The sequence below is a fragment of the Electrona antarctica genome, assembly GCF_951216825.1.
Source record: "Electrona antarctica genome assembly, chromosome: 4".
Lineage (NCBI taxonomy): Eukaryota > Metazoa > Chordata > Actinopteri > Myctophiformes > Myctophidae > Electrona > Electrona antarctica.
The window spans coordinates 48,583,450-48,608,645 of NC_136809.1; the positions used below are offsets into that span (position 1 = coordinate 48,583,450).

Genomic DNA, 25,196 nt, shown 5'->3' on the forward strand with positions numbered 1-25,196 from the left:
TTCCCTGAATGACTGAACACTGATGGCTCACGTGTTCATGAACACACCCCCCCCCCCCCCCCCCCCCCTTCTTCCATATCATCTCTCTTCTCTCACTATTAATTACACTCAAGATTCTGACTGCACAGATGGACCCTTGTTTGGACACATTTGTACACTTCCAGTTAAAATTACATCCAGAGACAGAGAGGGAGATATTAAATTATATTTCCGTATGTAGCCTGATGTAGCACAATTCTTGTTGTTGTTGTTTTGAATGTTGCAGTGTTACACAGCTCTCTGATTACACATATGTATCTATTCTAGGAGGCCTATATTTTATATTTATTGTCTTAGCCTACTTAATGTGGCAATGCATGTTTCCCATCCCATGTAGGATAGGATAGAGAGGGAGGGAGAGGGAGAGGGAGAGAGAGAGGGAGAGAGAGAGAGAGAGAGAGAGAGAGAGAGAGAGAGAGAGAGAGAGAGAGAGACATGGGGTGGGGCCGTGGAGAGAGAGGGATGATCCTGGATGACAGGGTGATCTAAGGACAGCAGTACAGAGAGGGAGAGAGAGAGAGAGAGAGAGCGAGAGAGAGAGAGAGAGAGAGAGGGAGAGAGAGAGGGAGAGGTGGGGAAGCAGAGTGATAACAGACAGTAGTTGTGGTGATGATGGGTATCATAGGCTCCTCCCCCGCGGCGCTCATGTCGAATTTCAAACTATCACACCACTCTGTTGGCCCCGCCCCCCTCCCGAGGACCTCGCACTAGAATATGGTCAGCTGTGAGTCAAACACAGTCAGAGCACTAATATTTTCCTGGCACTCGCAGTAGCATCGCAGTAGCAGTCAGTCGGTGCAGCCTCGAGGGTACCGGTGTGTATAGTTCTGTCTATCACGAGCTGTCTAGACACGTTCATCCATCCATCGTTCATCTCATCCCACACCATCATCATCCCTGTAGAGCTCACTCACTCACCTGTGCAGTGCTTGTGCCGAGTTGTTCCAGCTGCAGTCAGTGTGTTGTTCACAGCGGGAGGTCTGTTTCGTTAGTTTGTATCCATCCGTCCATCCATTTCTTTGACTGTCCAGACAAGAGGAGGAGAGACAATGTTGTGGACGTTGCGCCGGGGGAACTCGGCACTGTCCACGTGTTGCCTGCTGCTGCTGGTGGTGCTGATTCATGGTGTGGCTCAGGCTGGTGAGTAGAGAATCTGTATTAAAGTGTATGCTCTCTCTGTGCACTCTGTGTGCATTTCATTTAATGTGGTTCATGCAGGGACAGACAGCGTTTAGCCTAAAATGTAGACTCTCGTAGATGTATTTCTGACATTGAAATGTCAGAATCTACATTTTTGCTCCTGGACTTCACTTGACTTTAAGGGGGAGGGGCGGAGGAGGGTTAATTATGGTGAAACGAAACTGCGAGGCATGCGAGTTGACCCCCCCACCCCCCCCCCCCCCTAACGTATTTAACTATATTACATAATGATGATTAATATACAGTCCGTGTAGCCATTGATTTTTTGCTATTCTTTCCCATATAAATAAATTATCTTATTATCCTTATGATGACTTTACTGGAAATTAATGAATGAATGGTCTCAACTGTCTGAGGTCGGGTTTCATGTGGGTATGATGTTACAGTCTATGAGGAGGAGGACTCAAGTTGTCATGTCAGCAGAGGAGGAAAGGGTGCGGTTGTGTGAAAAAAGGAAAAACCGGAATTGTCCTTTAAAGGGATGACTGTGTTACTTTTCTTTTTTTTGATGATTTAGCTGAAAATTGTATCCAAAAATCATTTGAGCAGACCTAGCCCTGAAACATGAGTCATGACTGTCAAGAGCATCATGTGAACCATGGCTAGAGCAGACCTTGAATTGAACTGTACTTTCCCGTGCTTGAAATGAAATGAAATGAAATGGAATGAATGAAATGAAATGAAATCTATATTTACCCAGGGTATCTGGGCTAAGCTCAAGAACTTCTTCTTTTGCAAACTGCTAATAAAGTATTCAATACAAAAAAACTATGAAAAAGGCTATGGTGGGTCAGGGTGGCCTTAACTTAATGCCCTTAAAGGCCACCAGTGTGCTGAGATTTACATTTAACCTGGCTTTGGCCACCAGGCTGCTACAGTAATCCTCCAATCTTCAGTTTTCCTTTAAAAGATTTTCCAGATTAGAACTTTGGTCCAGTTTTTCCATTTAGCCCCTCATCTGGCTGTGAAATCGGCTTGTGTGTGTGTGGGTGTGTGTGGGGGGGGGGGGTTGGCTTTGTGTGTTTTGTGTACATGCTGTCATGTGCCACACACATGCTAAGCATGCATTTCAAATAAGGCTTAACCATGTAGGAATGGGATACTCTACTAAAGGCTAAAGCTTCATTCACTTTCTTCTGCACGCAGGCCAGGGCTGATTGGACTCAGTTCAACTTTCAAGCAAGATTTTATTAACTAGCAGCAGTGTTTCATAAAACATTGTAGCTTCTGTTAGGGGGTCTCTCTCTGGAGTAGTATATGATGTGATTACTTGAGTCAGCTCATGTCCTTGATTGGTGTACATCAAAGCATGCCATACTGCAGAGCTGTGTCACCAAGACAAGCTGCTCGGCTTCTGATGAGCCTACAGATGGCAGCGTGATTAATTTGCCTGATGTTAAGCCTTGCATTTGCTTTCCAGGCATGGTTCCAGACAGTCAAATTTGGACGTTCTTGGCATCATGTAGGAATTAAAGGTTGTTTGGTTTTGGAGAAAAGATTAACAACTTGAACCCTCATGATAGAGAGTATGCTTGTGACATCATCATCATACCCGGAAGTTATGCGGGAACGCCTACTGAGTGGCAAAAAAACAAAATACTTTCTGGACTTTTCTTTTTCCAAAAAGAAAAGTCCATTCTGATCGCATTAAACTACGTTAATCCTGGAACGCATCCATGTCACGTTAGCGTTTAACCACATTAACCATTAACCCATTTTGGGGCGGGAACCCCTTTTTGGTGTTTTAAACATTGTTATAATTTAGCTATTGAAAAATAGCAGATCTACAAGCTCATAGCGCGCCACCGAGTGGCGCGCTATGAACTTGTAGGTCTGCTATTTTTGAAAAATCGTTAAAATGTGCCAAAAATCTTTCCGAAAATTGTCATGATTTAGAAAACTTTTTTTTTTAAATTTCGACGTCAGGCCTGAATGGGTTAAACGACGTTAAACAAATAAACTCAATTTGCCACTCACTTTATGCATGCGCAATTTGCACATACCCTCTATATCCCTATTCTGGGGCTGACGCTTAGGTGTGTAACTCCGAGAGTCATTCATGGGCGTGCTTGAAATGAAAAGGTTGGAGAACCACCGATATGTAGGGTTCAAGTGGTGTTAATTTAACTCTGCACCGCCCGCCACCAACTATCTGACACCCCCCCCCCCCCCCCCCCCCCCCCCCCCCCCCAGAGCAATGAGAGTGATATGAGACCAGATGCATTTCTGCTCTTTTTGTAAAAACAATGCAGCCAGAATCTAATCCAGCATCAACTCTGCAAGTAGCGCGATTCTCACACGAAATGAGGCACCTGGAGAGCCAACTACTGTGGCTTTAACAACATGAAAGTGCTTGACTTAAATCACCAGGCACGGATTTACCGTTGGGCTAGGGTGGGCTGCAGCCCTTTTTTAATTATGAAATTGTGAAGTATTGCAATTCAATTCAAGGGAGATTTGTGTTTAGTCATTGTATTTTTTTAAGACCGGGTTAAAGGGGCATTCCACTCATTTTCAACATTTTACTATGTCATTAATATACCTTAGAGCTGTTGTGTGGAAATAATAAAAAGTCCCCCCATTTTGTGTTTCCTAGAACTAGAGGTCTGAAAAAAATCATTAACATGGTGAAACATAGCCGCAATTTGCAACTCTAGATTTTTTTATAATGGGATGAATCTAGAGTTGCAATACCCTCCATTGACTCCCCACTCATCATTTTGCGTTTGCGATCTGCTTGTCTTAAACGACGTTAAACTCACCAACATTGCAGCTGTAGTCCAAGCTTGAATTATTCTCTTTCAATCTGCAAAGCCTGTTTTTCATAAAAATCCCCCGTAGACATGTTATGAGCTACTTTCTGTCAAGAAATTCTGTGCAAGTGATTATTTTTCTAAGTGCTGGAGTTTGGAAGCGCTCGTCGTAAGTCACTGAACGTCCCTGCATGCATCTGTTTCGCATTTGCACATAATGCAGGAGGCAGCAGCGCGACCCCTTAATACAAACGAGCGCTTCCAAACTCCAACATTTCTTCTTCTTGACAGAAAGTAGCTCATAACATGTCTACGGGGGATTTTTATGAAAAACAAGCTTTGCAGATTGAAAGAGAATAATTCAAGCTTGGACTACAGCTGCAATGTTGGTGAGTTTAACGTCGTTTAAGACAAGCAGATCGCAAACGCAAAATGATGAGTGGGGAGTCAATGGAGGGTATTGCAACTCTAGATTCATCCCATTATAAAAAAATCTAGAGTTGCAAATTGCGGCTAGGTGAAACACATCTTGATGATGTCATCAAGATGTGTTTCACCATGTTAATGATTTTTTTCAGACCTCTAGTTCTAGGAAACACAGAATGGGGGGGACTTTTTATTATTTCCACACAACAGCTCTAAGGTATATTAATGACATAGTAAAATGTTGAAAATGGGTGGTTTTCCCCTTTAAGACATTGAGAGCTTCTGCTCTGCTGTGGAAAGCCTGATCCAGTCTAAAGCCCGCCATGGGCAGCGAGTACGCCGAGTAGTGTCTGCCTCTGGGTTAAACCAAAACGGGGCCCGAAATTAAACCAAAACACGGCCGCGTGGCAAAGACTTTTGTCTAGCCAAGGGGCCTTACTGTAAATCCGGTACTGTAAATCGCATAGGTGTCTGATTCTAGATCTCAATCTTTTTTCGATGAATGCATTTTTCATTCATTGTGCAGCACCATCTGCAAGCATGCGTTAAGGCTGCTGGTTCCTTTGATGCACAGTGTTGTAGTCATTCATTAACTGCTGCTCTTCTACATATTTGAGTACAGATAAACTCACAGATGTCTGTCTGTGCTGTGGGGGGCGAATGATACTGTGTGTCAGTTATATGACAACAATGTTTGCTTTGAAACGAGTCCTTCCTTCCTTATGAAGGCAGTGTGCTGTGCAGTGAATACTAGTCAAACTCGTTTAATTCTTAGTCTTGGAAGAGATTAGATTGTATATTGTCCATTACCATGGAGATTTTGTTTTCCTGCGAACCTTGCCAGGACAACACAATAGATAGGCCTGCATCAGCAACATCACATGAAAGGATTATAACGTCACAAGACTATAACAACATTTATACAGCATTAGACTTCAGTCTGCGGCTGTAAGTCGGTGTGCAGTGCGCGTGCCATGGGGTGATGTCCAGGTTGCTACACACCACGGGTATAAATAGCATCTCGAAGGAGGAGGCTGTTTCTCAGCAGCAGGAAGAGTTAACCTAATTGAATTGAGACACTCTTGCCGGAGGAACTGTACACAATACAGGTCTCCTTTTGTTTTATCTACAAGAAGTGGCATTGTATGTACATCGAGGAGTGCAAAAGTCAATCAAGTGATGGGCGTCTTGGGCGATGCCCATTGGGAACGCATCCATCCAGCCTTCGGTAAAGCATTGGGCAACCTGTTGTACCGGTTGTCAGTAAGAGTACCGGGACCCGTTGCACTCGTCGTGCCTGTTGGCAGGTACAACATAATATGACGTCAGCATCCGTTCTATGACGTCATAATGGTGGCATCAGGGACCTCCATAATATGGGGATAAAAGGGACACAGCAGACACACAGGCAGAAAGATACAGATATCTATCTCCATACAAGGACACAGACAGACAGACACACAAACATGCAGACGGAAGTGTCTGAGTGCGTCTTCTGCAGTCCAGATTGTATCTACTCTCGGTAGGCCTTCGTTTCCACCTGCAGAGCAGCACAATACTGTACAGTCACTGCCAGCCTGCATGTTAGCAGGAAAGAACCAGCTAGAAAGACGTTTGTGCCTCCCAGCTCTGTTCTGCAAGCAGCAGAACAGGTGGCTTTCCACCTCGTTAGTTCTGAGGTAGAAATAAATGTGATTGTGTGGTTTGTCACAATTAGTACATAATCGCAATTATTTCAGATGATAACAATTTATTTTGCATAATCGTCATAATCGCTTCCATGTTTCAAAGATAACAGAAATAGCAGGTCTACAAGCTTACAACACGTCACAAAGTGTCGTGTTGTAGATCTGCTATTTCTGTTATCGCAATTATCTGTGTGACCATTCAATTAATGGTCAAGTTACATTCGTGATTAATCATGACAGCCCTAGTGATTGTGAATCAGGTGATGGGATTTCATTTTTAGACCTGCACAACATCAACAACGTACTGAGCAATGAGTTGCCGTTGCTGCCCATGTCATTGTTTCTATGTTGGCCGGTCGCTTGTTTTCAGGGAAAAGTAATTTAAAAATTCCTGCAAAAACGATGCAGATTAATTTAGGGCAAAGGGAAGTCATGCATAAAGGTTCTCTGACCTCCTCTGTACTGTGTACACTGTACACGAGACAGTATATTATCTCGTTTGTTTAGTCACCACCTAGAAGTCAAACATAATATTACTGTATGTACATACAGTCTACCGGAGGTGAAATGTCATTTTCGGTCTAGTAAGTAGAGCATCCATCAGTCGTGTGTTTTATGGATGATGATAAAAGCCCTGTAAAAAAAGAAGAAACGTTCACATTGGTTCCTATTTCCATCATATGGTCTATCATGGATCACATGATTGGCAGGCATGGCAACGCCATGATACGGACGTGCGACAGACTCCAGTTTCTGGTTAATAAGTAAACGGAATCATCTGACCTTTTTTAATTTTCATTCACGGTACAAAATGCCTCACACAAGAGATTGAGTTGCGTATGCCTACAAATGTGCACAGAACAGCTATAGTGTATAGTGGTGGATATTGCTTGCAATCTCACGATAGATGTGTATCACGACACATCGCATACATACGATATATATCGATTATGCGTTTATTCAAATATAATGACCATGTTGCACAAATACAATAAAACACTTTCACGCCCACAAAGATCTTTAAATTAAAATAAAATGTCTAAACATCCTAACAAGGGGTCTGGGAAGGGAGTGCATTGCAACTTGCAAGACTGGCTTTGATGGCATTAAACAGAGTTTATGTTTGTCAACACTGATCACCCAGATAATTAATTGCCGTATCGATACAGCAGCCTCTCGATCGATTCACCTATAGTCCGGATGTTCTATCGATATATTGCCATATCGATTAATTGAATGCACCACTAATGGTGTATGAGAGTCAACTCGTGACAAATTAATTAATTCAAACGACCATAAAACAACAGTAACAACACACCCTCCAGCCTACTACTAGTAAAGGCTGTTATCGTTTTAATTGTTGTTGTTACTAGCACCATAATACTAAATAATACTATAAAAAAAAGTGTAGCTGGTGAAACTACTCATAGCGATACAAAGTTAGCGATGTAGGTGTAGATATGCAGTTGAACATGACTGTGTATGACAGACAGAAGGAGCTTCCTGCCTCAGAAAGACGGTTGGTGGTTTCTACAGTATAGGTAGTACATGCTTCCTGTCAGATGGAGATCTCTGCCTGCCTGCGACTGATAACATCTGTGTGGCACTGGGGACATAACTTAAAGGGGCATTCCACTCATTTTCAACATTTTACTATACGTCATTAATATACCTTAGAGCTGTTGTGTGGAAATAATAAAGTCCCCCCATTCTGTGTTTCCTAGAACTGGAGGTCTGAACAAAATCATTAACATGGTGAAACACATCTGATGATGTCATCAAGATGTGTTTCAACATGTTAATGATTTTTTGCATACTTACAGTTCTAGGAAACACAGAATGGGGGGACTTTTTTTTATTATTTCCAGACAACTGCTCTAAGGTATATTAATGACACAGTAAAATGAGTGGAATGCCCCTTTAAATTCAACGTAGGGAGCTAGAGGGTATGCGCGTGTCATCATCATCAAACCCGGAAGTTATGTAGGAACACCTACTGAGTGGCAAAAAACTACTTTCTGGCCTTGACAGCCCAAACATCCGAACAGAAAACTTGAATTTGATTGCATTAAACGACGATAAGCGACATTAAACTCACTCATTTTGCCACTCGACTTGCCATTCACTTTCTGCATGTGCATACCCTCTATAGACCTGGGTGGAAAAACAATTTTTATTATAAAAGTAAATAAATGACTGCATTGTGGAACTAATGCAAAGACTAGGCCCGGCAGTCCTTCATAATGTGGACGCCGCGATACGATTTAAGTTTCAAAGCAATTAGGTGTATGCATGTTTTGTTAGCAGCCAGCTGTGATCATCTGGCTATGTGAGACATGGGGCTTTGAGGACAGAGGAAACCACCATCCATTTGACCGCTCTCTCAAGTGAAATGAGCTGTGCACGTGTGTGCGTGATAGGGGCAGCTTCTCAATTTTCACTTGCACTTTACCTGATAAGTCTCGAGCAACAGAGGGCCTTCCATGTGAAACTGTCACTGCTTCTCTCCAAGGTCAGCTGAACGATGCTGGGAAAACTCTATTCCATTCCCAGAACCTCCCACTGGCACCACGCCTGGTCTGATTCAGCCACGTGTGTGTGTGTGTGTGTGTGTGTGTGGGGGGGTGTGTAAGTGGAAACATGGGTTTATGGTAGCCAAGAGTAATAAGTGGGGTGAAAGACATAGCATAGGGAGGATGGGAATTTCTTCCAGGATCACCCAGAGTTCTCTAGAGTCTACTCTAGACAATAATGGCCAATAATGCAAGACGAGATGGAGGTGGCTGTACTGTATGGATTTGATCTGTGCCTTCTGTGGTGGTGGAGCGGTTACTCTGGATGACATGATCATGACGACTGACGAGGATCAGTTGGGTTTTCGTTTATGAATCACAATTATGATCGCATCCTGGTCATCTTTATTTTTCTGAGGCCAGGTGGTGTACTGTATGTGTGGTGGAGGGTGGGCGTGTCACTGTGTGTTGTTGCAGTGGCATCAGTTGCTATTTCAACTGAAAGGGCAGCCGGTATCTATCCACACACAGTCTAAGCTCTTTGAAGTCCTAAGCAGTGGATGGAAAGTAACAATGGAACATTTACCCCGGTACTTTTAAGTATATTTCGACACCAATACTAGTGTACTTTTACTGACTGAAGTAACATTTTCAATACAGATCTTTTACTTGTAACGGTCTTCTTTATATTGTGGAATTTGTGGTATTGATACTTGTACTCAAGTGGTATTGAGTCACTGTGATGATGCTGATCTGAAGAATGTCAATGTCACCCTGCTGGGGCCAATCGGCTGCCGGTGGTGTGATGGCCAAACTCCTCCCATGATCCTATTGTCTTTAAAGGGATAGTCTTCTTTATTTGCCTACTACAGCAGCATGCTGGCCTGCCTGAGGGCACAAAGGAATGTTAGAGCAGCAGAAAGCTCACTTTGCTCTGATGAGGGCCGTGACCCATGGCCTCTCCCGTGTGCTCTCACTCTGGTGTCACCAGAGCACCAGTCAAAGCACCGTTGCTTTGACTGGTGGGGTCTCTGAGATCACCCAGAGGTCATCTATCTATGCTGGCACTGGCAGGGGTTCTGCCAGCATAGATAGATGCCCAATACAAATTGACCGCTACAATAACTTTAATTGCGAACGCAGTGAGCATTTACTATGAGACCCAGCAGATCATGTCTGTGTGACTGTGTGTGTGTCTGTCTGTCCCGCTGTAACACCACCCGCCCACCACCAGAGGGCGCAGCTGTATCACACACAAAAACACACACACACATGCACGCACACACACACACACACGCACGCACGCACGCACGCACGCACGCACGCACGCACACCCACACACACACACACACAACTTAACTTAAAAAAAACTTAACTTAAAAAAAAAACTTAAAAAGGAAAAACTTTAAAAGGAAAGAAAAACACACACTCACGCACGCACGCATGCACACACACACACACACACACACAAAACTTAACTTAAAAAAAACTTAAAAATAAAAAGCTTACAAAGGAAAGAAAAACTTAACTTAAAAAAAAAACTTAAACACAAAAAAAGAGAACTTAAAAAATTACGTAATTTATTCTAATTGTTGTTTTTGCAATTTACGAGCTGCGTTCGCTTCCCGCGTTCGCGCGTCTTACTTGTAATACAGAAAATGCATCATAAATATATATACTGAACGTCTGAAACCAGATTTAATGATTAAGGAAAGTGTATGCATGTACTATGTATGTACTAGACATTCAGTTGCAAAAAAATGACCCCTAGGTTGAGAACCCCTGAAGCCTAAAATAAGACTATTATATAAGATTATTTTTTTGGCCTCAAACCTTTTAAAAATCCTGGGTGTGTCACTTGAAAGGTTTTCCCTCTTTAGAAAAAGTCCACAAGTGACGTATCCGTTTCCAGGAAGTGTCACTAATTATATAATGGTTAATCCCAGATGGAGCAATACACTGCATGTGTAACTGTGTGGTTTGTTTCACACCATTTTGTAATCTTTATCTTGACACTTTAATGTGTAGTCATCATGGTTGTATATTAACTTAACCAGGATAGGACTTGTGGGGGACTTGTGTTGACATAATGTGTTCATAATTCACTATCAAACACTCATAACAGGGGTTTTCATCAGGTAGAGATGAGAGGGTGTAAAGCATTATTCATAGTCTGGATTTTCGGTGGTGAGGTGCCCACCGAACTACAACATGACGTCACAAGCCGCGGTGAAGAGCAAACCACTGCCACCGCCCCAGCCCTTCTCTCTGTTTTTACTCACCACCGCTCAACGTTATTTCAGCTCCGGTGGTCAGCTCACCACCAGAGCGGTGGTCACCTCACCACCGAAAATCCAGACTATGAATGAGCCTTAAGATTTGATATTATGAATTATAGTGACTATCATTAACATCCTCACATGAATGTATTCACAAACAACATGAAAAAGTTGTCTCTCTCACTATCGTCCCAGTGTTCCTTCCCACAGTGTTTAGTGACAGTGGGAACATTCTCACACCTCCTCGAACTCGGCTCAAGACAGAAAGAGTGAAAATGCTCTTCAGTCTTATCTTGCCTGTCCTCGTTTACGTTCGCGCAGTTCAGGCATTCAAATGCTAATCTGGTGGTTTTGTTTTAACCTGCCAGGTAGAGGTAGGGTATAAAAGATCGATGCATCTACTATCTACTGCAAATCAGAAAAGGTAGCTACTGTAGTACAGTAGTGTGGTAAATGATCGACTAAATGTAGTCATAGGTCATTAAACCAAACCCTGTATGTATACAAGATGCATACAGTACTTTACCGTGCTCAGTGCTCACTTGTTCACAATGAAACCACTAACAGCCAAGAAGAGATTTCCCTGCTGCAGGGGGACAATTATAAGAACTCTTTGTCTCTGCTCTCTGTCTCTCTTTACCTGGAGGGTATTGGTGAGCGTCTATATGAGCGTGCCGTGTATGTGCACTCACTGTCATGTACTTTACCTTTCATGCTGTGTCGAGGAATGTTCTGTTGAGATTCATGTGTAGACTGAAGCAGTCAAAGAATGTGTTAATCATGGCCTTAACAGGGTAGGGATCACACAGGGTTATGCAAGGCTTTCCTTGCTTCTGGAGGCAACACTGGAGGCAATGTTTATATGTTTTTAAATTATCTCAGCCTTATGGAGTGAAAATAGTCTGGTACACATAGGCTATCTGTGTTTTATTGTCTGTTTTGTTTATGGACCTATTGTGAACACTGTATTTTCTTATACATAGATGGAGTAACATGCGACTCACGGCAGTTTCGCTGTGGAAATTCCAAGTGCATCACCAACAGATGGGTGTGTGATGAAAGTGACGACTGTGGCGATGGAACTGATGAGCTGCCTACTAGCTGCGGTAAATATAATGCATACAGTACTTCATTAGTTCATTTTGTATTGAAGTGTAAATGCACATTTAAGAAAAGAAAGTACTGTACCAGTCCTCCTTTTATTTGAATGTTTGACATAAACAGAACTAGGGCGGAAGCTGTCACTTGATTAACATAATCATTTGAATGCCAGTCTACTGCAAATCACAAAAGGTAGCTACTGTAGTACAGTAGTGTGTGTGGTAAATGATCGACTAAATGTACACCATAAATGTAGTCATACTGTAGGTCATTAAACCAAACCCTGTATGTACAGTAGCCTTATCGGCTCTGCAAATATGTGAAAGAAAAAGCAGAAACGTGACTCATCCATTATTGATCAATAACGGAATTCCTTTCTCTGCTTCTTCCTGTTTCTCCCATCAGCGGCCAGGAGCTGTCTGTCTACTGAGTTCAACTGTGGGATGAGCGGGACAACCAGGAGACAGTGCGTTCCTGCAGGCTGGGCATGTGATGGCAAGGCTGACTGTCTCAATGCAGCTGATGAGCAGAACTGCAGTAAGATATTATTTATTATAGTATCTTATCTACTAGTAGGGTAGAAAGTAATGAACTTAAGCCCTCTTTTAAAAAATAGAACAGCAGATCTCTGAATTTCCTTCTTAAAATATCAAACATTTTCACCTACAGCATGACATGCCAACAATAGGGACATCACGTTCAAAGTGGTTAATCCATTAATCCAAACACAAGCCGATAGATGGATTCACTTCTAGTCATTTTTACTAGTTGACTAGTTGCCTCTTTTTTTTTTATAAACTTAAATAAATAAATAATATATATATTTTTTTCTTATCAACTAGTCAACTAGTACCAACAAGGTCGACTAGTGGATTTACTAGTCGACTAGTAAACTAGTCGACTAGTTGCTTAATGCCCTAATGGATAGTTTATTGATCCCAAAGGTAATTCCAGTGTAGGGGCCAATAAAAAAAGACAAAGATGAATTCTAAATAATGATGAATAAGCACAGGCAAACAAAATGAAGATAAAATAGGCAGTTTAAAAAAAACAAAATAGACAGAAGATTCATATATACTCTGTACACCCTCAGCGGCTAAGACATGCTCCCTTGACGAGTTCCGCTGCACCAACGGGCAGTGCGTGTCTTCGTCCTTCGTGTGCGACGAGGACAACGACTGCACGGACGGCTCGGACGAGTCCGCCTGTCCCGCCGCCACCTGCAGCGTGGGCACGTTCCAGTGCAACAACACGGTGTGCGTGCCCGCCCTGTGGGCGTGCGACGGAGACCGGGACTGCGCCGACGGCTCCGACGAGTGGCCCGAGAACTGCGTGGGTCGGCCGCAGAAGACGGAGAGGCCGTGTGGCGCCCAAGAGTTCCACTGTGACAGCGGGGAGTGTGTCCACGGCTCCTGGCGCTGTGACGGCGGCATGGACTGCCGGGATCAGTCGGACGAAGCAAACTGCAGTAAGCAATCCTCGTTTTGAGCATTTACATTTTTTGAGTGGTGCTAGCCACTCCTATACGCAGCAATGTCTGTGTCTGCACACGGAAATGTCTGTATGTCTGAGTATGGAAATACACCACCAAGTGTCACTGTTGTGACACACACACACACTCACACTCACACACACACACACACACACACACACACACACACACACACACACACACACACACACACACGTACAAGTACAGTACAGTACAGTACAGCACCACTCAGTTCAGAAAGGGTCTGATTTTTAGAACCTTTTTCACGACCCCACTTCTGTATTGCTGGTATCGTGGTGACTCTCGAATTCTTGAACTGCAATGAGTTTTCAGTCCATTTTAACTGAAAAGATCTTTCAATAAATACATTAAAACGGCGACAACGTCCTGTTTTATTTTTGCAGCTCGTCCTACCTGCCGACCAGATGAGTTCCAGTGCAACGATGGTCACTGTATCCATGGCAGCCGGCAGTGTGACAAAGAATATGACTGCGGCGACCACAGTGACGAGATTGACTGTCGCAATGGTGATTCTCATATCCAACACAGATATATTATAAGCAGTTAAGACCCAGATGAATGTGCCTACCAATGTGTTATGTCTGCGTATGAGGCATCTATCTAACGCAGATGTATCTGTCTACTCTCCTCCTCAGTGAATGTGTGTGAAGGCCCATCTAAGTTCCAGTGTCACAGTGGGGAGTGTATTGGCATCGAGAAGGTGTGCGATAAACAGAGAGACTGTGAAGACTGGTCAGATGAACCTATCAAAGAGTGTAGTAAGTAAAATGTCATATTATATAACCTTGTATAGAAACACGGCTTTCCTTCCTTTTTTCCTTACTTGGTTAGTAAATATTGTGTAATTCAAGCACTCTGTATATATGTGTGATTTGAGAAGAGTTCCAAGAATTGGGAATACACTCACTCGGTTCTTCTGCTCCACATACCATCATTCGGGGGGAAAAGAAAAAACATATCTTGGCTTGGAAAATATGACAAGAATATAGCAAGCCAAGTAGTCGAGGATTACTGCCCAAGATAGTTAGCGGTTTGAAAGAGGTAGCTGCCATATGGAAAAGGTTTGTCATGAACCCTACCATTGACTGGTCTTATACTTTTATATTTGATTTCTCATAGACAAGAATGAGTGCTCGACTGGCAACGGAGGCTGCTCTCACTTCTGTAACGACCTAAAGCTCGGTTTCAACTGCTCCTGCCCTGCTGGATACAGCCTGACAATGGACAAGAAAACCTGTGAAGGTAAGAGGACTGACTCCATTGTTCATGACCATTTAAACAGGCGGTGAAATGGAGACCCAAATGAGACATGTACACTAGTAGTGGAAGCCCTGTCGCAACACAACAACAAAATGACATGATGTTAATGGTTGTTTGAGGTTTCAACCAACCCATAGTAAAGAAACTGGGTGTAACTTTTGTTCCACTCTCCTAAATGTCCCATTCAAAGGAATGGAAATGTAATTTACTACTAAACGCAGCCCCGCACAGATAGCTTAAATAAACTCGGCTACCATTGAGACTTACATTCTGATGATCTTTTCTCCCACTACCTGACAGACATCGATGAGTGCATCGATCCAGATATTTGCAGTCAGATTTGCATCAACCTGCCTGGAAGCTACAAGTGTGACTGCAGGGAGGGCTATGACGTAGACCCTGCTACAAAGACCTGCAAGGCTGAATCAGGTATTGTTTGACTTCATTATCTTAACCCATTTTTTGGAACCCCTTTTGGTGTTGGCATTATGTTATGCTTTAGCTATTGAAAAATAGCAGATCTACAAGCTCACAGCGCGCCACCGAGTGGCGCGCTACGAGCTTGTAGGTCTGCTATTTTTGAAAAATCGTGAAAATATTTATTTCAGAAAACTGGAGGATTTAGAAGATTTTTTTTTTTAATTTTGACGTCAGGCCTGAATGGGTTAAACACATGATGCACCCTAGTGTCCCTCCCTGTTCTGGGCATGTTATAATAGGCAAACCGCCATGGGGAAAACAGCCGATCTACAAGCTCATTGTGAGCTTGCTTCTTTCTAGGTGTAGACTGTAGAGCAGCTGTGTCCAAAGTGCGGCCCGCGGGCCAAATGTGGCCCTGGAGTGAAATTGTATACGGCCCGCAGCTTCATACCTGAATTGTATTATGAAGGGCCCGCCCAACATTATGGGACATTTTTACATGAACGTTTTTTAACCTGGGCATTTCCCAGAGTATAATTTGTCAGTGTTCCTTGTATTTATTTGTATTTTTTTTCTTTTTTTTGACCTTGCTTGCTTGGTTACATTTGGTAATGTGACATAAGGCTGACAAAAAGGCTGAGATACACTTTTTGTTCACAGCACACACCTGACAAAAAAGAACACTGATATTACAAATGGATGTTAGTTAAATAGAATCGTTTAAATCCGAAGGTACATTATGTAGTTGGCCCTTGGGTGTTTTAATATTTAATAATATGGCCCCCTTTGAAAAAAGTTTGGACACCCCTGGATAAAAGGAGGGACCCAAACTTAAAAGTATTTAAGGATTTAAGTGGTTAAAGGCACTGTATAATTAGCTTTTTTATATATATATACCTGTTTCCCAATGAAAAGTTAACCATTGGTGGAAATAAACCTTGTCCGACCTTGTTGCTTTTCAGAAAATGGGGGAAAAAAGAACCTGTGTTCAAATGTATCCAATGTGGGTATTAGACAAGCTCCTTTTAATACTGTTCATTGGTTACGTGTTTATAAAACCCACAGACACACTTAACCACTTAGATTATCACATTCAATCTTTTTTTCTTTTCTTTTTTTTTAATGGCTAAAATAGCAGATCCTTCAAGCAACGTCTTAGGAGCTTCTAGAGCTATTTATTGTTTTGCTACTTCTTTTGCGTGACATTCTTTTTTTTACGAAAAAAAAAAATTGTTTCAATATGGAGATACAAGGTTTGTACCTGACGGCAACGCTATGGTATCCTCACCAGGCGCTGTCCCGTACCTGTTCTTCACCAACAAACATGAGGTGAGGAAGATGACACTGGACCGCACCGAGTATGTCCGTCTGATCCCCCAGCTGAAGAATGCAGTGGCACTGGATCTGGATATCCCTAGCAATGTCATATTCTGGTCCGACAACTCCTTGAAGAAGATCTACAGGTAAATAAGAATTTATATCTTTTCAAATGGGTGTCCGTGACATGATTAATTCAATTCGGGGGTTCCTCAACAAGAAAATATTTGACACCCATTGGCTTATATATCCTTCCTCTTTTGACAGCTCCAAGATGGACCTGGCGGGCGACTCCTCCCAACACAGCGTTGTGGTGGGCAGCGACATCGAGGCTCCCGAGGGCATCGCTGTCGACTGGATCCACGGCAACATCTACTGGACCGACAGCGTCAGGAAGACCATCTCTGTGGCCACCACGGACGGGAGTAAGAGGAAGACCCTGATCAGCCAGAACCTGGGGAAGCCCAGAGCCATTGCTGTGGACCCGGAACACAAGTGAGTAACATGCAGGTTTCCTTTTAACCCATTTTGGGCGGGAACCCCTTTTGGTGTTTTAAGGATTATGTTATACTTTAGCTATTGAAAAATAGCAGATCTACAAGCTCATAGCACGGCACCGAGTGCCACGCTACGAGCTTGTAGGTCTGCTATTTTTGCAAAATCGTGAAAATGTGGCGCAAGTTTGGAATATCTTTCAGAGCAAACATTTTTAACTCAAATCTTTGCTTCTGGGGGTCCCTGGAACAACATATTTTGAGATTGGGGTAGGAGGCCAAATACATATAATTCTAGGGGTCCTTGACATGAAATAGTTTGAGAACCACTGACATAGAAACGGGTTTATCAGAAAACTGTCATGATTTCGAAGACATTTGTAGAATCGTCCTAAATGGGTTTGCTTATTGCTTACATGGAAGAACAATCTGAAGCCAGTTGCATGAAGTTTAGGATTGAAAAAAATGACTCACGGTTTCCTTAGAACGTATTGGCTGTATGATCAACCAACCCTGATATATGGAAACTTCAATTCAGTTTGGAATGAACCACAATTTTAGTTTTTAATTTAGTTTTAATACTGGGATGAATAAAAAAATGATATATGTTTAATCTTGGATCAATCACAATTGTACAGTTTAATCTGATAATTGTATAGTTGTTGTATGTGTAGTGGAGTAGCTCTGTGTGACGCAGACAGGGCTACTGTGTTAAACCCATAATCCTAAATGTTTGGTGAATTGATTTATCTCTTTTCCTCCTCAAGCTTCATGTATTGGACTGACTGGAGCGATGAGGCCAGGATTGAGAGAAGTGGGCTGAATGGTGCTGACCGCACTGCCTTGGTAACGGACAACATTGCCTGGCCAAATGGCATTACTTTTGGTAAGAAAAATACTCCTACACTCATTAAATGGAAACATTTGTTGAGTCAGAACTGAATGATGAACTTGGAGAGTAAAATCCTCTGGGGGCAGTATTATGCGTGTCTTAAGTACCAGGTCTTATTACTTAACTTAAGACCCGGAGGCGTGGTCAATGCTGTTTGGCCACTCAGAATAGCCAAATGGCATTGATCACGCCTCCAGGTCTTAAGTTAAGTAATAAGACCTGGTACTTAAGACTGCCCTGGGAGTGTACAAAATAAATGGACCTATATGGTCCATTTTGCACACTCTCAGAGTTAAAAATGGATGACTCAAAGAGTGTTAAATGAACAGAGTCTTACTTTTACTGTATGCAGTTTGTCCAAAACTCGTAACTATCTTTGTCCGTACAACAGACACGGTCAACCAGCGTTTGTACTGGGTGGACTCCAAGATGCACACCATCTCCAGCATCGATGTGAATGGAGGTTCAAGACACAACCTGATCTACGATGAGAAAAAACTAATCCACCCAATCTCTATCGCTGTCTTTGAGGTTAGTAGTGATGTTAAATGGTGATTTTTATGTTGGCGCACGTTTTTCTGACAGTTCATATATTCATTCATATGCTGCTTTATTGTATTTATTGTTTTCCAAAAGTGTTATTATGTATACACCCTCTACTGAGCTTGGCACATTAGTCAGCTTCAAGAGTATTACTTCACCCCATTCAACTGGACTTAGTTCTAAACCCAGAAAGCCGTGAAATCAGTATGAGTAGTTAATTGACTAAGCCAAAACCGCCAACAAAAGACGATTCAAATAAAGACATTTCTATTTAAATTGATTAGTCTAACAAGAAACAACTAAACATTTTCCGCTTTCATATATAGGAGAGGGTGTACTGGACTGATGAATCAACGGTAATGAGTGCCAGCCGTGTGACGGGAGATGATATCACTGAGCTAGCCGGAGACCTGAACCAGCCGGAGGACATTGTTCTGTATCACAGCCTCAAGCAGCCGACCTCTGGTATGCTACAACTTCACTGGACTGCAACACCACAGCAAATTAAATGTCTAGGGCTGTCACCATGACACATTTAAGTTGACGATTCATTGTCACACAGATAACTGCGATTAAGGATTCAATTGTGTTTTTGGAACATTGAAATATTATGAATAGAAATTACATTTCTGTTAGCCTTTTAGGCTAAAATTGCAGGCAGATTATGACGAATAACTTAAATATCCCAAGAAATGACTGGAATGTTTATAAAATGTATACTTTTTTTTTTTTAAAGCAAAAAAACAACGGAAATAGCTGATCTTCTTGTAGCAGATCTACAAGCTTATGTGTTGTAGATCTGCTATTTCTGCTTTTATAATGTATGAACATCTTTCAACATGGAAACAATTATGACCAAAAAAAATGCCATTATCTCAAATAATTGCGATTAGACGATTATGTAATAATTGTGACAACCCTACAAATGTCAAATTGAAACCATTATCAGGCCTTCTCTCTCTATCTCTCTCTCTCTCTCACTCTCGTAATAATTCTTTCCCCTAATAATAATTGTAATATCTCCCTCTTGACAGTAACGAACTGGTGCAGAGAGCACAATCATATCAACGGAGGCTGTGAGTTCCTGTGTCTGCCTGCCCCTTACATCAACCCGCAGTCCGCTAGGTACACCTGTGCCTGTTCTGATGACATGGTCCTAGCAGCTGACATGAGGAAATGTGTGGCTGGTAAGTTTCTTGCATTCACACCGAAAGAACTGCATTTTAAGGTGGCCTTACACTAGCCGATAATCGGGCATTTTTGACGCTCGGGGGGGGGGGGGGGGGGGGGGGGGGGTGCCCGACCGCTCAAAGCGCGATCGGGATCGGCCCGATCAACATCAAGAATGTTTGATATTTGCTCTGCCCCGCTCCGATTATCCTGTAGTGTGTGGTGCTATCAGATTTCAAATTGAAAAAAATCGGCTAGTGTAAGGCCACCTTAACCCATTTTGAGCGGGAACCCCTTTTGGTGTTTTAAGCAATATGTTATAGTTTAGCTATTGAAAAATGGCAGATCTACAAGCTCATAGCGCGGCACCAAGTGCAGTAGGTCTGCTATTTTTTTTAAATCGTGAAAATGTGGCACAAATCTTTGAATATATTCTTTCAGAGCGAGCGTTTTAACTCAAATCTTTGCTTCTGGGTGGTCACTGGAACTACATATTTTCAGATGGGGGGGTCGGCGGCCAATTTATAATTTTTTGGGAACCACTGACATAGAAACATAGGTTTTTCAGAAAACTGTCAGGATTTAGAAGACATTTGTAGAATCTGGTGTCAGGTCGAAATGGGTTAACAACTACTACTCTAAAGTAACAAAGTCTATGGACTTTTAATGTTTGTTTTAGAGCACATTTCTCCCCTGGTAATGTTTGTTTAGTAGGTGCCCCTCACTTCACACGTGTGTGATTGTATTTATTATTATTAAACTGTGAGCTGACATGTACCTTCTATTCACTGATACTCTTCCAACAGGCCCAGTTGTTGCCCCTCCTTCTGTAAACAACACGACAGTCGACGACCAAACTACAATCACCACCACACCACCTGGTGCTACGACAATCTCTCCTTCCGCACCCCATATCCAGCCCCAGGACTCCGACCAGGCCTCCACTCAGAGCCCACAGGAGCCTGAGATCACTGTTCAAGGTACGGTACAGCAAGGTCTAGAGATCCAGATCAGTGTAACTCCAGGGGGGACGTGGAGACCTCTTTTGTTAATGGAAATTCAGTTTCAGCTTCACCCAGATGAATGGCTGTTCAGATAGTCGTAATGGGTGCTCCGGGCGGAGTTGTTTGGGTTTAAGTGTGTGTGTGTGTGTGTGTGTGGGGGGGGGGGGGGGGGTGTTTAAGTGTCTCAGGGAGGAACATGTGGATATAAATCTGAGATATTGTTATTATGTGTGGAACCTTCTGATCACCAGACTACTCACTACTACTCACTCGGATACGGCTGCCCCAAACATGGTGTAGTGATGGTGACTCGGTGTTCACATTTAAAAGCTCACAACACATTGCATTGTGACACGTTGTGAGCTTGTAGATTGGCCATTTTCACAGTTGTACGTACGCCTAAGTCTAAAATAGAGCTTAAAGATGGACAGGCTGTCCGTTCTCTCCGTGCGTTGCGGAAGCATACAGTTTGAGGCCATCGATATTGTCCTTTTTCTTTTTGCTGAGGTTTGCGTGATCTGCGCAAAAGGACAGTTAACCCATTTTGGGCAGGAACCCCTTTTGGTGTTTTAAACATTATGTTATAATTTAGCTATTGAAAAATAGCAGATCTACAAGCTCATAGCGCGCCACCGAGTGGCGCGCTACGAGCTTGTAGGTCTGCTATTTTTGAAAAATCGTGAAAATATTTATTTCAGAAAACTGGAGGATTTAGAAGGATTTTTTTAAAATGTTGAGGTCAGGCCTAAATGGGTCAAATGATAAGGGACAATATCGGTGGCACCCAACTGTAAATGGGGCTTAATCGGTTAAACCTTTGATCTATGCTGTAATAACTTCAAACACTTTTTTTCTGTGCTCTGTCAACAGCAGCCAACAACAAGTACGCAGCCTTGCCCAACGAGGTGGAGTCGTCCCACGCCGCTCTCTACATAGTGATGCCAATAAGTAAGTGGCACATTTAAATCGAGCAGACTTATTCCTGATTTATAGCTCGATGTGAGCCGGTGTGAGCATGTCGATTGGCTATCTTCGATGTGTGACACCCTGGCGAACAACTAAGTACGTGTCTTTATCTCGTTGACTAGTTGCAGGTGGCATTCATGAACATGCCGTAGCACTTGCCCTAGCCTCGACGACCTTGCAGGCATATGCAAAGGCTAAAATATGTCATTTAGATAGCATATTATGTAGACATTCTATAGTGGTACTAGTTTCATTGCACAGATATTCTACTGTTAGACGGATGTTGGGTTCTTAGCTTACTTATGATCCTTGATGACTATTTCTATGCATATGATGTATTACCTTGTGGTGTTCTTGCTTACTGTAAATCGCTCTGGATTAAGAGCGTCTGCTAAATTGCCTAAATTGTAAATTGAACACCGCACAGCAGCATATTCATGAATCAAATCTGTGTTTGGATTTAATCTCCAAGTCATTATAATTAATAACCCTTTGATTCTCCGTCTGTCTTCCCATAGTGATTATGTGTGTGGTGTTGTTTGGAGCCGTGCTGCTATGGAGGCACTGGCGCCTGCGGAACACCAACACCATCCACTTTGACAACCCAGTGTACCAGAAGACGACCGAGGATGAAGTCTACATCTGCAGGACCGCTTCGGAGGGCTACGTTTACCCCCAGGTACCCTTTACTTCAACCCATTTAGGCCTGACGTTGAAATAAAAAAAAACGTTCGCTCTGAAAGAATATATATTCAAAGATTTGTGCCGCATTTTTACGATTTTTCAAAAATAGCAGACCTACAAGCTCGTAGCGCGCCACTCGGTGGCGCGCTATGAGCTTGTAGATCTGCTATTTTTCAATGGCTAAAGTATAACATAATGCTTAGTTAAAACACCAAAAGGGGTTCCTGTTCAGAATGGGTTAATGCCAAGCCGTTAGTTTATTATCAATGCTGTCGTATGACAATTACACCATATCCCATACTTGTTTTTTTTTAGTCTGAAAGATTATGAATATTGTGTTATTTCTTGGCTCATTGGTTGCGTTTTCTTGGCTAAATCTTTTGCAGAGGCAAATGGTGAGCATGGAGGACATGGACGTTGCTTGATCCGGAGATGAAGAAGACCATTGTTAAGCCATTAAAAGAGAGATTTCCTGACGTGAAAGACTATTGCTGCTGCTTAAGCCAAATGTATACTTTGTCGCTTACTGAAAGACGGTTCTTTTTGGAGTGTGGGACCCTCATGTGACGAAGTATAAATATGGTACACCCCTGCCCTTTCCTGATGACCTCATTGTGTGGCTTACATCTTTGACCTCAGCACTGTGCCGTCCAAGTCTGAAGGATCCCCTCCCCCCCCCCCCCCCTCCTCCAGAGAAGAAAAACATATCTGTACAATGTGAAGAAGTAAGCCATGGCATTACGCTTTAAGTAGTTGTCTTTTAGCACATAAAAGACAAACAAAAACTGCGAACAGGACTTCTTGAAGACCACGGAATGACATCAGAATGAAGGACTGGTGCACCAATGCATGATTGAAGTAAATCATTTCCTTTGTTTCAACCTCCTTCAACGGTAGTAGTAGAGAGAGATCGGGGAGGGTCCTTATCTCTTCAGTGCTTTAATCCTTATCTGACAACCACCATCCATTAATACAGTAGCTTGACCCCGTGGCGTTTACTGTGTTACAGTACAATTATTGTCGTCATACATCCTTGAGCTGAAATGTTACACGGAGCCTTTCTTTGCACAGAATCAACTGAAGGCAAAATAGTTTTGTTTGTAGATAATATGTTATACGGCAGGTGACTATAGTGCTGTAATAAGCAGAGCACATTATACCTACAGTAGGTACTAGCGTTATCATTTTTTACAAGGACTCGAGGCACGTGCTTGGTCACTTGGCCACAAACATCTCTACACAAGTTGGCTTGATGTCTGCGTTGGCCAAATGGGCTTCATTCTGTTGTTCTGGAGTCCATGCTAGACAGAACGTTTAATGTGTAACCAGTAATCTTGTGCCTTTCCCTTCAAATAATTAACATCCGCCTATCCACCTCGCTGTTATTAGTGTACAGTACATAAATGCCTTATCATGGACTCCACCACCTTTCAAACTGACTCCTATGGTAGTTATTACCGGGTGCTTTTGCCCCACTCAAAAGATAAAAAACAGTAATTTGCCTTGTTGCCTACGCTTCTCATGGCTTCAGAGTTGTTCATTTATGTTGGTTCTCATGGCAAAGCCACAATGTTCATTGGCATCTATTATTGTTTTGCACAAGACTAATAATTATATCTAAAACTAAATATATTTTTCTTTACCATTTTCTGTGAGTGAGTGAGTAGTTATTTTGTAATTATGTTGATTCAGAGTTGAGGGTTCAAGGAAGGTTTAAGTTGCAGGAAGAGAAGCTGCTGAATTTTCTAAGTCAGACCTAAGAGTGTGTGTGTGTGTGTGTGTGTGTGTGTGTGTGTGTGTGTGTGTGTGTGTGTGTGTGTGTGTGTGTGTGTGTGTGTGTGTGTGTGTGTGTGTGTGTGTGTGTGTGTGTGTGTGTGTGTGTGTGTGTGTGTGTGTGTGTGTGTGTGTGTGTGTGTGTGTGTGTGTGTGTGTGTGTGTCGCACGTTATAGTTATTGAATGACATGGTGTATATTTTTTCAAGAGCGTGTAAATTGTCTCCATGTTGTGTTTTTTTTAATATACTATGTTCACTGTGGTGTTTCATTTTTATGTTTGTACATTTGAGAACTAGAAATATTGTAAATATACTATTATTTATTTTTATTGTACCTTTTCTGGGTGTAAATACAGTTGCTCAAATGCTCACATTAGATCACATTGTCGATTCAATGCCTGCAGTATATAATATACTGTAGCTAAGTTATCTAACTTAATGTTCAATCAAAATGTTGCACTCATGGGCTGTATTGTGTATGTGACATCCTACCACTGACGTATGTATGGATCAATGCTGCTCGGTAGCGCTTTCCAGTTGCAGCTATACAGTATGGGCTACATTATAAATATGAACCACTTTAAACCCCATTTTGACCTGAGATCAGATTCTAAAAATGTCTTCTACATCCTGGCAGTTTTCTGAAAAAGCTATGTTTTTCGATTTTTCAAAAATAGCAGACCTACAAGCTCGTAGCGCGCCACTCGGTGGCGCGCTATGAGCTTGTAGATCTGCTATTTTTCAATAGCTAAAGCATAACATAATGCTAACACCAAAAGGGGTTAACCCCTGGCATTTTTGTTTAATCTAAAACATTCGATCTATAATCTTTGTGAGCTTCTACAGATTGGCTATAAGTGGTTAATGAAGGCTTGAGAGGTTCTACTTGTTCTGTTGACATTTTCTTATCTAACGATAACTTGCGTTTCGTTTCTTTTTTTTGCCCCGTGGGATTGTATAAAGCACATTTTTCTTCATCACAAGTCTGTAGGATCGAGAGCACAATAACAGTGCATGTTACATATAAAGTGCTCTTTTTTTGCAATTTGTTTGACTTTTTTTTTTTTGATTTTGTTAAATAAAAAGAATTCTCAATAATTGTTTTGTCTTTTACCTTCCAGCTGTGTTATTTGAACAGGAGGCTTTTAGAGTCAACTGG

The 25,196-nt window shown here is 42.3% G+C and overlaps 1 protein-coding gene across 1 annotated transcript; it reads left to right on the forward strand.

The window, feature by feature from the left end:
* Positions 1–738: 738 nt before the first annotated feature.
* ldlrb (low density lipoprotein receptor b) lies at positions 739–23,909 on the forward strand. Its single transcript, XM_079500365.1, has 18 exons — positions 739–1,179; positions 11,882–12,004; positions 12,405–12,536; positions 13,093–13,467; positions 13,896–14,018; positions 14,148–14,270; positions 14,632–14,754; positions 15,073–15,201; positions 16,484–16,655; positions 16,777–17,004; positions 17,771–17,889; positions 18,287–18,426; positions 18,765–18,903; positions 19,473–19,625; positions 20,415–20,588; positions 21,483–21,560; positions 22,097–22,257; positions 22,649–23,909. The coding sequence occupies exons 1-18, from the start codon at positions 1,089–1,091 to the stop codon at positions 22,685–22,687; spliced, it is 2,622 nt and encodes an 873-aa protein (XP_079356491.1). The 5' UTR covers positions 739–1,088; the 3' UTR covers positions 22,688–23,909.
* Positions 23,910–25,196: the final 1,287 nt, after the last annotated feature.